Source organism: Pelobates fuscus, chromosome 13 (genome assembly GCF_036172605.1).
Source record: "Pelobates fuscus isolate aPelFus1 chromosome 13, aPelFus1.pri, whole genome shotgun sequence".
NCBI classification, from domain to species: domain Eukaryota; kingdom Metazoa; phylum Chordata; class Amphibia; order Anura; family Pelobatidae; genus Pelobates; species Pelobates fuscus.
Genome location: NC_086329.1, coordinates 54,367,374 through 54,381,270, shown reverse-complemented (window position 1 = coordinate 54,381,270; position 13,897 = coordinate 54,367,374). Strand labels below are relative to the sequence as shown.

General features: G+C 40.1%; 1 protein-coding gene across 1 annotated transcript in view; it reads left to right on the top strand.

The window, feature by feature from the left end:
- L2HGDH (L-2-hydroxyglutarate dehydrogenase) overlaps positions 1 to 13,897 on the top strand; it is a 36,733-nt gene that overhangs the window by 16,051 nt on the left and 6,785 nt on the right. The window contains exons 5-9 of the mRNA XM_063439521.1: positions 840 to 1,002; positions 2,318 to 2,352; positions 5,177 to 5,344; positions 9,302 to 9,459; positions 9,647 to 9,778. Of these exons, the coding sequence (XP_063295591.1) occupies positions 840 to 1,002; positions 2,318 to 2,352; positions 5,177 to 5,344; positions 9,302 to 9,459; positions 9,647 to 9,778 (656 nt within the window). The remainder of the gene's footprint in view (positions 1 to 839; positions 1,003 to 2,317; positions 2,353 to 5,176; positions 5,345 to 9,301; positions 9,460 to 9,646; positions 9,779 to 13,897) is intronic.

Here is a 13,897-nt window from a genome sequence, read left to right as displayed (position 1 = left end):
GGGGTGTTTTCCACCATCTGGGTCTGCAGTATCGCCTCCGTCGGGAGGTCGCTCTGGAGGCTTTGGGCGGGAGCCAGCATAATTGGCACTGTGTTGTAGGGCGGATCCATGCTGCTGCTTGTTTCATCGCTATTTTAAAGGTCTGGCCTTTGGTATGGAGTTCTGTCCAGAGGCTTGCGCCGAGTCGGTCAAAGAACTCTAAAGTATGCTTGGGTGGTTTGATGTGGCGTCTCTCAGTTGTGGGCCACATCTGTGCCGCCATCTTGGTTGGGCACTTTTGCTTGGCTGCAGGTTTTGTGGCTTGTTTGGGGGTAATCGTCCCCAGCGAGGACTGGGATAACCCCCGCCGGCCCAGAGGGGGGGTACCAGGGCAGTGTGTGTTTCCTGTTTGCATGCGGGTCCCGTGCCGGGAGATCGGCCGCCTCCCCCATGCTTCAGGCTCCGTTTCGGTTTAGGCCGCGTGATGCGGTTCGGCGCAGGACAGGTATCGTTCTGTGTCATATTCCAAGCACCTTATGCTGCTGGCTTCTGTAGTTTGGTCAATATTAGTGTTTTTTGCGTCTGCTGGTGCTGGAGCTTTCAGAGAGCACGTCCAGCCATCTTGGCTGACAGGCCCCGCCCCCTACAATTCCCTTTTTAATTTCTCCTCTATTCTTGGTTAAGTGACTGTCTGTTGAAACAAAGGGTTTATCCACTAAACTGGTAATGGTGGTGATTGCAAAATTTAACTGCAAATTTCAGGGTATTCACTACTGTATATATCAGAGTGGGAATTTTTTTTTTTCTTACTCTCCAATCTGCAATTTTCTTTTTCATTTTTAACTATCTGTGTGTTTTAGGGTGTGATGGCTCTAGATTCTCCATACACGGGGATTGTAAATTACAAACAAGTGTCACAGGCATACATGGACGATTTCCGAGATTCTGGTGGTAGCCTCGTGACAGATTTTGAAGTCTCTAATATAGAAATGGTGAAGGAGGCACCAGCAGGATCTGGACATGGTAAGTTTAAAGTGAACCACTTACACCGTTCTTGCCCTCCATATCTTATTACCATCCAGCTGGCAAATGGTGGTCTCTGCAAATGTTCCATAAATGCAGTTGTGTTTTTTTGTGTTTATGTGGGTTAGAGATTCTTGATCCAAGGAGAAATCTGACTGCCATTCTCTGGTGGCGGATTTATATATTTTGTTTGTAGTTTGTTCCAAAATTGGAAAGCTCTTAAAACTGGGGGAGGGTTTTTTTTTGTTTTTTTTTTTGATCAACTGATGTGAGTTAGAACTTGGTATTACCTTTTCAGTCTATAGAACTATGTAACAAAGGTTAAAGAAACACTATAGGTTCAGGAACACAAACTTGTGTTCCTGACCCTATAGTGTTAAAAACACCATCTAGCCCCCCGGCCCCCTCCTTTGCTGCCTTAAATATAACACAATCATACTTTTATTCCAGTCTACTGCAGCTGGCTCTGCCTCTGATCTGCCTGTTTGGCTGACATCAGAAGTTATGATCTGAGCCAATCACAATGCTTTCTGAGTCTGAGACTGTCAGGAGGCAGATCAGGGGCAGAGCCAGCACAAGCAAAACAGCCCTGGCCAATCGGCATCTCTTTATAGCGATGCATTGAAGCAATGCATCTCTGAGGAAATTTCAGTGTCTGCATGCAGAGGATGGAGACACTGAATGGCAGTGTTGCACACTATGCCACATTGCTCAAGGAAGCACCTCTATCAGCCATCTGAGTAGCCACCACTGAAGGTATCCCTAGACTGTAATGTAAACACAGAATTTTCTCTGAAAAGACAGTGTTTATAATCATTCCCTTCAGGCTTTTTTGCTGTACACACCAGAACAAATACATTAAGCTGTAGTTGTTCTGGTGAATATAGTGTCCCTTTAATTGCTAGTTCAGATTCATTGTATTGACCTTGGTGTCATTCATTAATTGGATTGTGTGGATGTAAATTTCAACTTCAGGTACTTTATAGTTGCTATCTATACATTGTGATGGCAAACTCTGCAACAAATGTGTAGATGAAAAGATGTATTGTGCATACAGCCTTCATGTGACCAAATGATGCAATATGCAATTAATAGCATGTGGTACAAGCAATGAGTTATGGGATGTTGGATGTGCTTTCTGTTCCCATAGAACTAGATAGCAGTGAAATGTTCAGATTACATTTTCTACTCCTTCTGCTAGAGCACTATTTGTCTCAGCTCTTACTATGTTTTGTCTTATCCCAACCTTTCTCCACTCAGATGTCTGACTGTTTTTATCATTTTATTAATTAATTTATACTTTTATTTATTGTAGGAATGGATTATCCAGTAGTAATCAGAAGCACAAAGGTACAAATAAAACAGACTTGATTTAATACATCTATATTTTTTCCATGTGATATATAAGGTTGTTTGTGTTTCCGTTTAAAAACAAAAAAAAAAGTTCTCTCACAGTTCTTGGTTGTGTGTGTGTGTGTGTGTGTGTCAAAATGGTGTGCAAAATAAGGAACATAATAATTAAAATCCCGTTATATTCAGACCAGTTTTGTATATCTCCTTCAAAATAAATAATACAATATTGCGTGCAGACCATTTCTATATAAGCCATATTAAAAAAAAAATATATATATATATATTTATTTAAAACATTGCTAAACACAAATACACACACCAGTCAAGCCACAAGACTTGCTTTTCCCACAGAAATCTCACTTTAACACTACTGCAAGGGATTCTGGGTAGGCAAAAAATGTCTCCCCCCACCACAACCACTTTGGTATGATTTTATGTGTGTATATGTATATATGTATATATGTGTGTGTGTGTGTGTGTGTGGAGATTGTAGCTGTATTAGTCCAGTGATGTAGATGTAAAAAAAAAACATTCTGTTATACACTGACTTCCTGTACGATATAGGGCTCAATCTTTCAAATCCCCACTTCTTCATAAAAGCGTTTCAATTAAACTGTTAATGGCTCCTGACAGATACTGCTCTTGCAACTGTCATTCGTCTAATACTATCCTTATCTTTTGTGTCACTATACCCCACTCTCTCTAGCATGTTAGCTCATTGAGCAGGGCCCTCAACCCCTCTGTTTCTGTGTGTCCAACTTGTCTGGTTACAACTAAATGTTTGTTCATCCACCCACTGTAAAGCGCTACGGAATTTGTTGTTGCTCTATTAACATAATATCTTGTAATATCTTTTTTTTTTTTTTTTATTGGACTAACATATTTTTTTCTGACAAGCTTTCGGGAGAACCTTCCTTTCTCAAGTCTAAAGGATTTCTGAGCAAGACTACACATAGAATTCAAAGTTGAGTTGTGATACAGGGTTAAAGGGACATGAGGGCAGATAAGACACAGGTTTGTTAGAAAATAGACACCATTGTTGCAGAGGGTTATATATATATATATATATATATATATATATATATATATATATATTTTTTTTTTTTTGTTTGAAGATCAGAGGAGGTGGAGAGAGGGAAAAAAACAAGCAAACTGTGCAGAAGATGGTGCTAGAAGGGGAGAGTAAAACAACCCATTAATTATATTAAGAATGCATGAATTCCCATCCAAGAGTCACTTATACACAAGCAGTGTATATGTACACGTATACACAAGTACATATAAATACAACCAAATGCCTGAATATATGTACATGCACACCTACACATACATCCACACACAAGCACCAATACGTGTGTGTGTGTGTGTATATATTATATTCGCATACTTTGATTTTTAGGTCCTTAATTGAGTGGCTAGGCTGGGTAAAGTGGTGTCCCACAGGAGTGCAGTACGATCCTTCTTTGTGGTGTTTAATGGAGTGTCTGTGCATATTCATTCTGCCATTTAATTGGTGGGTGGTTTCCCCAATGTAGCATCCTAGGTGGCATTTGGTGTATTGAATCATGTATACCACATTGCTGAATGTGCAGGAGTATGAACCTTTACTGCTGTAGGTTTTATTGTTGTATGTGGCTGTGTTGTCTGTGCATATGTGCTGGCACAGTTTGCAGCGAGGTGTGTTGTGTTTTTTTTTTATTTTTTTATTGACCGGTCCCGTTTTCTTTATTCTTCCCATCAGTGGTAACTTTCTGTTGATTCATTTTTGTTGTATATTTGGTGGTTGTCTGAAGGCCAAAATGGGTGATTCAGAGAAAACGTTTTCTCTATCTCTATCGAATGGGAACGTGCAAAGACCGAGTGGAATATGTGCCACTCTCATTAAACAGCTGTAGATGGTTTTAGGATCCTCACGATAATTGGATCTCTAGTTGACTGTAGAGAGTAGGCATCCAATTATAGACGGCTTGCTCAGGAAAAAAAATATAATAATAAATATAAATTAGCTTGGTGCTCACCCTGCCTCCAGTTAAGTAGTTGTACTTTATGCTTTGGTGCGATCCCACGTTATAGAATATATATGGATGAGTAAGAGATGCACTCTCAGGTCTTTTTAAAACAAATGCATTTGTATTATTTAAATAAAGATACTACATATCATCTGACCAACGTTTTCGACCAGTTCAGGTCTTTCTCACGATCAAAGTCAGTCGATGTATAGCATTACGCTTTTCACTCTGCTTCTCAGAGATTTCTCAAATGTGAAATTAAATTAGCCCGAATAAAATACGGTTGGCAATTAAGCAATCATTGCAAATTAAAACCACAACCAAGGAGACATTATTTTTGCCAAACTATAGTGATTTAAATCAAAACAGACGTTTGGCACTTTATTAAAAAAAACAGTGAATCCTTTGCAAGTTTTGCTTTGTGTATTTATTGAAAAGGATTAATTGCACTCTGAGAATTCATTTGAGTCAAAACATTTTTTGCACTTGCATTTTACATTTAATTTGCACCATTTATTCCACTTTTTTATGGTTATGTGTATGCATGCATGTCGAGATCAAGTTGTCAATATAAATTAATATAGATAAAGTGTGTGTGTGTGAATACAGTTTGCATTCCTTTACCCTTTTTTTGCATTCCTTTACCCTTTACATAAAACTGGCCCAGTGCTTCACAATCTCCTGGGATCTTTATTCTACCCAACACAAACCCACTCTCTGAATGTCTCCCGATTATCCTAAAACTGTGATGGTTTTTGGTTTTCTTTTTCTCTGCAAAAAAAAACTACTTTCTCCCTTACTGCCCCTTGCAGGGAGAAGATGTGTACTGCAAGTATGTTGTCACATGTGCTGGCCTTTTCTCGGATCGCTTGTCACAAGTCAGTGGGTGCAGTCCCGAGCCACGTATTGTTCCTTTCCGGGGGGATTACTTGGTGCTAAAACAAGAAAAATGTTATCTTGTTAATGGCAATATCTACCCGGTAGGTATAGAGTTGCTCTTCGGTAAGACCTATTCTAATGTAGGTAAAGGGTTCCGTATGTATCCCTCCTCATGGAAAATTAAGAAAAATAAAGTGATTACTTTTATCTTCTTGCTGTATTTTGGTCTCTACTGAATATACTGTCCTATATTGGAGTCCTATGTAATGAGAAGCAGGAAGTTCAGTCTAGGCCCCTAGTGGGGGAAAAATAGCTGATAAAGTGTCAAAACAAACCATACTAAATGGATTTTAATAGAATTTATTAGCAAAGTTTCAATTATTGGTGTTCTTTGTACCATTTTCCTGCTCTCAGAGTGTTTTGATCAGTGATTTTGTTTGGTCAACATTGCTGTGGGAAGTGTCCGGCACACAAGCTGTTGGTCAAGCTTAAGGCTGTTCAAAACTCCTTTAGTGCATTGTTCTTTAAAACGGTCAGTAGAAATTTTGTGGGTTTTTTTTGTTTGTTTTTTTAAATGTGGAATATTCCAGGACAAAACCAGTGATCTGCATACACATGTTTTATATGGTGAAATTGCAGGTTATCTGTATTATCTGTTAGAAGTAATTAGGCATGCATTATCTCACTTGATCAGCCGAGAATCTTAGAGAGTCATACATTTATCAGCCAAAAATGTAGACCTAATGGTGATCATGAGAATTGTAGTATCAGGATCATGGGAATTCTAGTTTACAGATGATGGAGAGGCAGAGGTGGTTTGTCAGGATATTTATATCGGCAGACATTTTGTGCTATAATAGAAATTAAAAGTGTATATTGTCAGAGTCACTCAGAACAGAGCAGACTCCATTTTGCTATTTTCAGGCTAACAAAGACACATAATTGCCTTTTGTAACTAAACACTAGCCTGAGCTAAGGAATGCATTATACAGGGAGTGCAGAATTATTAGGCAAGTTGTATTTTTGAGGATTAATTTTATTATTGAACAACAACCATGTTCTCAATGAACCCAAAAAACTCATTAATATCAAAGCTGAATATTTTTGGAAGTAGTTTTTAGTTTGTTTTTAGTTTTAGCTATTTTAGGGGGATATCTGTGTGTGCAGGTGACTATTACTGTGCATAATTATTAGGCAACTTAACAAAAAACAAATATATACCCATTTCAATTATTTATTTTTACCAGTGAAACCAATATAACATCTCAACATTCACAAATATACATTTCTGACATTCAAAAACATAACAAAAACAAATCAGTGACCAATATAGCCACCTTTCTTTGCAAGGACACTCAAAAGCCTGCCATCCATGGATTTTGTCAGTGTTTTGATCTGTTCACCATCAACAGCAACCACAGCCTCCCAGACACTGCTCAGAGAGGTGTACTGTTTTCCCTCCTTGTAAATCTCACATTTGATGATGGACAACAGGTTCTCAATGGGGTTCAGATCAGGTGAACAAGGAGGCCATGTCATTAGATTTTCTTCTTTTATACCCTTTCTTGCCAGCCACGCTGTGGAGTACTTGGACGCGTGTGATGGAGCATTGTCCTGCATGAAAATCATGTTTTTCTTGAAGGATGCAGACTTCTTCCTGTACCACTGCTTGAAGAAGGTGTCTTCCAGAAACTGGCAGTAGGACTGGGAGTTGAGCTTGACTCCATCCTCAACCCGAAAAGGCCCCACAAGCTCATCTTTGATGATACCAGCCCAAACCAGTACTCCACCTCCACCTTGCTGGTGTCTGTGTCGGACTGGAGCTCTCTGCCCTTTACCAATCCAGCCACGGGCCCATCCATCTGGCCCATCAAGACTCACTCTCATTTCATCAGTCCATAAAACCTTAGAAAAATCAGTCTTGAGATATTTCTTGGCCCAGTCTTGACGTTTCAGCTTGTGTGTCTTGTTCAGTGGTGGTCGTCTTTCAGCCTTTCTTACCTTGGCCATGTCTCTGAGTATTGCACACCTTGTGGGCACTCCAGTGATGTTGCAGCTCTGAAATATGGCCAAACTGGTGGCAAGTGGCATCTTGGCAGCTGCACGCTTGACTTTTCTCAGTTCATGGGCAGTTATTTTGCGCCTTGGTTTCTCCACACGCTTCTTACGACCCTGTTGACTATTTTGAATGAAACGCTTGATTGTTCGATGATCACGCTTCAGAAGCTTTGCAATTTTAAGAGTGCTGCATCCCTCTGCAAGATATCTCACTATTTTTGACTTTTCTGAGCCTGTCAAGTCCTTCTTTTGACCCATTTTGCCAAAGGAAAGGAAGTTGCCTAATAATTATGCACACCTGATATAGGGTGTTGATGTCGTTAGACCACACCCCTTCTCATTACAGAGATGCACATCACCTAATATGCTTAATTGGTAGTAGGCTTTCGAGCCTATACAGCTTGGAGTAAGACAACATGCATAAAGAGGATGATGTGGTCAAAATACTCATTTGCCTAATAATTCTGCACTCCCTGTATAAACAAGCCAAGTGATAAGCAATGAATGGGGATGGAATCCGCTGTCTAAATGTTAATGAAATAGAAATAATTCTAAACGCAGACATTAGTGACAGAGAAGATTAAGTAATTCATTTTACTTTCTAAATTTTACAAGGTCCCATTGTAAAGTAAAGGTGAATTTGAGTTTAGAACTGTCAGTTTAAGAAATTACAACAGGAATTGTCGACGCACTGTCTGGAGAAAATCCAAAGAAACGCTTTGAACTGACAACAAATTTAAGTTATAGGTAGTCATATAGATAAGCCAAATGACGTCAAAAACGTCATCAGGAAAAGTTAACTGTTTCCTGGATAGGAATGTTTAGTGAGGCGAGACTGCCCTCTATGGACCAAATACCTAAATTGCAATCTGCAGGTTGACCACACCTTCAGTTTCCTATTGGCCTTATCAAGTAATTACGTACAGAGAGTCTGGCCCTTTAAAAGTTAGGACAAAGGGAATAGATAGTAGTTGGAGTTGGAGTTTGGGCTTTCAGGTTCGGACATGCAGAGAGATCCATGACAGATATTCACTCTTGGATACAACTCAAGAAACATTCCTTGACACTTAGCTACCTAAGAACATCTGATGAGAACATCTACTTAACTGGTAATTATGCTGGTTTTATTTAATTAATCTAAATTAATTAAAAATCTAATAGCATGATATATGACTGGATAAATCACGGTTAGATTTCAATATTTAGAAATCTTAGTTAACTAAAGAATATATAGTTATAAACATTCCATTCTGCAGGTGGAATTAAGAATAATTATATATTGATGTGTTATTATCACGCGTTAGCATACCGCTGTTTTTATCCAGGTGTATTGATTTGCTCTTAATAAGATAAGATATATTTTTAGGCAAATTAAAATTTGGCTTATAGAATCTGGTAGATTATTCTTATTGGATGGTTCCAGGAAATGATTAGTGAGCTGGTTTAAATGTTGTTTCGATTGAAAATTACATAAGAATAGGATATTAAATGCCTAGGAGGGTCTAGCCAGCATTGAAAGGGTTATTCAGTTAACTGTTAGCCAAGGTTTTATGGCTTTTCACTGGACTGTGTGAATATTTTACTTTCTGTCTGAAGTACCCTCATAAATCTAAAGTCTTGACAGCTTTGTACTGTGTTAGCCATTGAACGTGTATAACCATGCCATTGTATTGCATATTCATGTTATACTAAATATTCACTGATTATTATCATGCATGCTGCCTAACATTATTATTATTATTTGTCACAATAAATTATATCTATTTTTATAACAAATTGTGATTTTATTTGTATGGAATACATTTCACTTACATGATAACGATCTCTAGATCTAAGAGAATTGAAATAGTGGGCAATTCTCGACTGTTTAATATTATCGTCCCATAAATATCCCCACAGGTTTAACTCTTAGTGGCACAGATTATGGGTTTACTGTTACAGTAATGCTGTTCTGTCACTAATTCTAAAACATTCTGTATGTTTTCCTCATGGGGTTGTAGGTCCCAAACCCACGGTTCCCTTTCCTGGGAGTCCATTTCACTCCGCGGATGGATGGTAGCGTCTGGCTTGGTCCAAATGCAGTTTTAGCCTTCAAACGAGAGGGATATAGGCTGTGTGACTTTAATGCCAAAGATTTTACTGAAGCAGTTACATACAGGTAAGAAAGTCTTGCTTTTATTTTTTTTTATTTTACATCTGTACAGGAGCTGTAAATTGTTAGAACAGATATTGTTTGCATGATCTGTGCCCTGGGGACCCAAGTATTTTTATTAAATGAGCAGCCTGTGTACCAAGTCAGAACTGAACTGATAATATATAAAAAAAAATATTTCCCTCTTCTCTAGTGGTCTCCGTAAGCTGGTGCTGAAGAATTTTACTTTTGGCATGGCAGAAATGTATCGTGCATGCTTCCTCAGTGCGCAAGTGAAAGAACTACAAAAATTTGTTCCGGAGCTGTCCGTTCATGATATTCTTAGGTAAGTTCCATGTATTGGTGATATTGTGTATGAATCTGCTGCTTCCTAACCTTGACCTTTTTAGCAAAGAACATTGGCTATAATTGGTCTATTCAAAAAAAATATGTGGAACTCCTGCTTATTACTATGGCCCTATATTGTAATCCTGTAAACCTGTATTTCTGACGCTATAGTGTTTAATCCACCATTTAGGTGGCTTGTGCCTCTTACAAAAGGTGAAAACACCCCTTATTTCCAGCATCGCATGAGTCTGCCGATACTAGGCCTGCCCCTGATCCGCATCTCTATGAGGAAAATTCAGCGTTTCCGTGCAGAGCGTGGAGACGCTGAACGGCAGTGCTGCCTGCTGTGCAGAACTGCCCCCGGAAGCACCTCCAGTGGCCATCTGAGGAGTGGCCATTTGGAGGTGTCCCTAGGGGGCAATGTAAACATTGCATTTTCTCTTAAAAAAAATAAATAAAATAAAATAAAAAGCAATGTTTGCATGAAAATGCCGGAAGGGAATGTTTTTATACTCACCAGAACAACTACATTAATCTGTAGTTGTTCTGGTGACTAGTGTCCCTTTAACCCCTTAAGCACACATGACATGTGTGACATGTCATGATTCCCTTTTATTCCAGAAGTTTGGTCCTTAAGGGGTTAATGATCAGAGGGTTGGAGACCTCCTTGACCAGTATTATTTCCCCATCCTATATTTAACCACATCATCACTGCAATTGGCACAATGGGAGGAAAAAAAGGTAGGGCTGCATAGTTGACAATCCTTGTGTTGAGAGTCTCTCCAAATTCTGTGGATTTCCTCTGGTTCATGTGGTGGGAGAAGAGAGGTGACCTTCTAGGTCCCCACTGGTTTAAATTGGGGATCTGTTCGGTAAACCTTCTGTCTTCTGTAAAGGTAACTCTTCATGGATAATTAGATGATGATGATAAATCATAATACCTGTGTTATAACTTACGACTGCCAACTGCATGAGGTTCAGTATGTATTTCCTTTATGTCCTTTTTTATAAAATCTTTGAATCTGTAGTTAACATAAATTACACTAGAGGGCACCTCTTACTCCAAACCATAATGGGAAAAAGAGGATTTCTTTAGTGGCAATGAACTGTCTCCCAAAATATGTAGCATGAAAGGTGCAAGCGCAGCTTTTAGTGATCACATGTAAGATTTGTAGATGACGAAAACCATTTCAAACCCTAAAATAAATACCTGTGTGCTTGTTTCAGACCCAGAAGGTGTGCTAGAGAGAAGCCTTACTAAATGCGTTTAGTAAGGGGTTTTAAAACTATATACATATTGTTAACTGAATAGAAAGCAACCTGAGCAGATTCCATAGCTAAGGAATGTGAGTTTTTTTCAATACACCTTGAATTGTATTGAACTGAAAGCAGGATTGCAAATGCTTACATCAATAATTGTTCTAAAGAAACTATTATGCCCTGGATTTTGCAATCTGGTTCTAATTAACTGCAGTTCACTCTTTTAATGAATAAATTTTTTCCCTTCGTATAGTGGCAGTACTTACAAGTGGGATGTTCCTTAGGGTTCTGGACAAGAAGCTCCCCCTTCTTTAGAATTTAAATGCTGTGCTCCGCCTGCTGCCTCCATATAAGCTGTAACCCAGAGACACACACCAGTTCTTCTTGTCCCGGCAACGGGACGGACAGGTTCCCCACAGTGCAGGTGGAGATTGGTGCGTTCAGCACAGGTTGCTGACCGGGAGGTGAGTGCCCGATAGTTTCCTGGGCGGGAACTGAGCTGCAATAGTACTTCCGGGTTCGCGTTACGGAACGCGACCGGGTACTGTCTTTTGTGGTTTTCTGGGGGAGTTCCCAGGCGGTCCTCCTTCATTGCTCGTTACGCATGCGCACAGTGGTGGAACGCACGCCTGGGAGGCTTTGCGTTCCACCGAACACAGAATCGCGCTACTGAGCATGCGCAAAACGGTGTTTGGCGCCAAATTCTAAATTTGGACCTAATGGCTGTGCAGGACCTTCCTGACCCCAAGGGTGGGTGTACAGTCCTGGTTCTCCGTGTCACCAGCCCTCCTACACGGATCTTAGGTGATGTGAGGTGAGATTTAACTATTTAACTCTCCTCTTTTCACCTTTCTTTATGCATGCTCCTAGAATTAAATTATTCTGACAGTCCTATGTCTCCAGATAAGACAGATAAAGACAAGATGTCAACTTCTGTTCCAAAAAAAGCCACAAGCAAATCTAAGCACTTATGTTGTCTGGAATGTGCGGTACCTCTACCTGACGGATGTCGCAAAAAAACATGCAATCAGTGCGCAACGGAACGGCTAGAAAAAGCCAAGCAGACTGATATGGCATCCTTCCTGGGCTGGTTTCAGGAAAAATTGTCCCAGACGAATCTTTTAAAGATGCTGTGAAAAAAGAACCGGCTATTCGGGAGAAACTGCCCACAAAGCGTAGGAGGAATAGATCTCCTTCTGTGTCTGACGTCTCTTCAGGTGAATGCTTTTTTTTCTTCATTTCCAGCCTGGCTTCAAGTGTGGAGGAGGGTTTTCCACCAGAAGAGCTGAAGAAATTTATTAAAGAAGTGACGACGGCGGTACAAGAAACTAACCTACCAAGGGTAAGGTTAAAGGTTTCCCAATGTCTCCTAAAATCTTGGATCTCCTTCATAGAGAATGGAAGAATCCTGAAAGACGTGCGTTCATTTCAAAGCATTTTAAACTGCTGTTCATGCTACAGTCTGAAGAAAAATGGGAAGATCTTCCTAAGGTGGATGTTCAGATTGCCCAGCTATCAAAGAAAACCACTATACCCATTGGCGAAGTCTCAGGGCTTGAAGACCCAATGGACAAACGGGCCGGAACTTCGTGTAGAAGAATATTCCAGGCCGCAGGATATCAGTGCAGAGCTGAAATTGCAGGTTCAGCGGTTCTCAGAGCTCAGAGCGTTTGGCTACAAGCCCTGGAAGATTCCCTTATGGGAATATCAGATACAGATCCTTCCCATCTGTTCCTACTGAAACTATCCAATGAATTCCTTTCGGATGCCTCTGAGTTTCTTCGTGTATCAGCGAGAATTATGGGTTTGTCGTCAGTAGCCAGAAGAGCTCTTTGGCTACGAACATGGACGGCTGACTCTGCATCTAAGGCATCCTGATGTGAATTACCCTTTGAGAGGAACAAGACATTATTAGACTGATGTCTGATACAAAGAAACCCTGCCTCTGGAATCAAGAACCCAGGGATATAAAAGATTTCAGTACAAGGGTCAGAGGTCCTTTTGTTACCAAGGGCGGTTTCGCAGGTTTCAAAAACATGGTGGAAACAGCCAGTGGTCTAGACTGGAATCCAACAGGCATGACAAATAGAGGAAGTTTTGACGCGCCTTCGGTTCTTCGCCCAAGAATGGGAAAAGAGTACTTCAAATGGGTGGATTACAAGAACCGTTTCAGAAGGTTACAGAATAAAGTTTTCATCGAAACCACGTCCATCCTTCCTACTGTCAAGCTATCCATCAAGAGTAAAAACAGAGGCTCTCCCAACAGAAGCTCTTCTTCTTTTTAGAAAAGATGTGGTAGAGAAGGTACCCAAACGTTGGGAATTTCAGGGAGTTTACTCACGCTTTTTTCTGGTTCAAAAACCAGATGGATCATTCCGATAAGATGGGAGAAGCCGATCCTAGACCTGAAACAAGTAAACACCTGCATACCGTTCCAGAAGTTCCGTATGGAAAGTATTCTGTCTGTGACACACATTCTACAAAAGGGAGATTACAGGGCAAAGTTAGATTTAAAAGATGCTTATCTCCATGTACCGGTTTCGGAATCTTCCCGGAAGTTTCTCAGGTTTGCGGTTCTAACAAGAAACTGGTTTCACGCTTCGGATTTAAGGCTCTTCCCTTTGGCCTGTCCTCAGCTCCTCGAGTTTTTACGAAAATTCTGACACCCATAGCGGCAGTTTTTGTCTGAAAGGTATCCCGATTGTTCCATACCTGGACGATTGGTTCCTGAAGGCCCAATCAAGACAACTGCTAAATCTTCATCTCAAGATTACAATGAAGGTTTTAAGAGATCACGGTTGGATCCTGAACCTGGAAAAATCCAAGCTGACTGCGTCACGAAGTCTAGAGTTCTTGG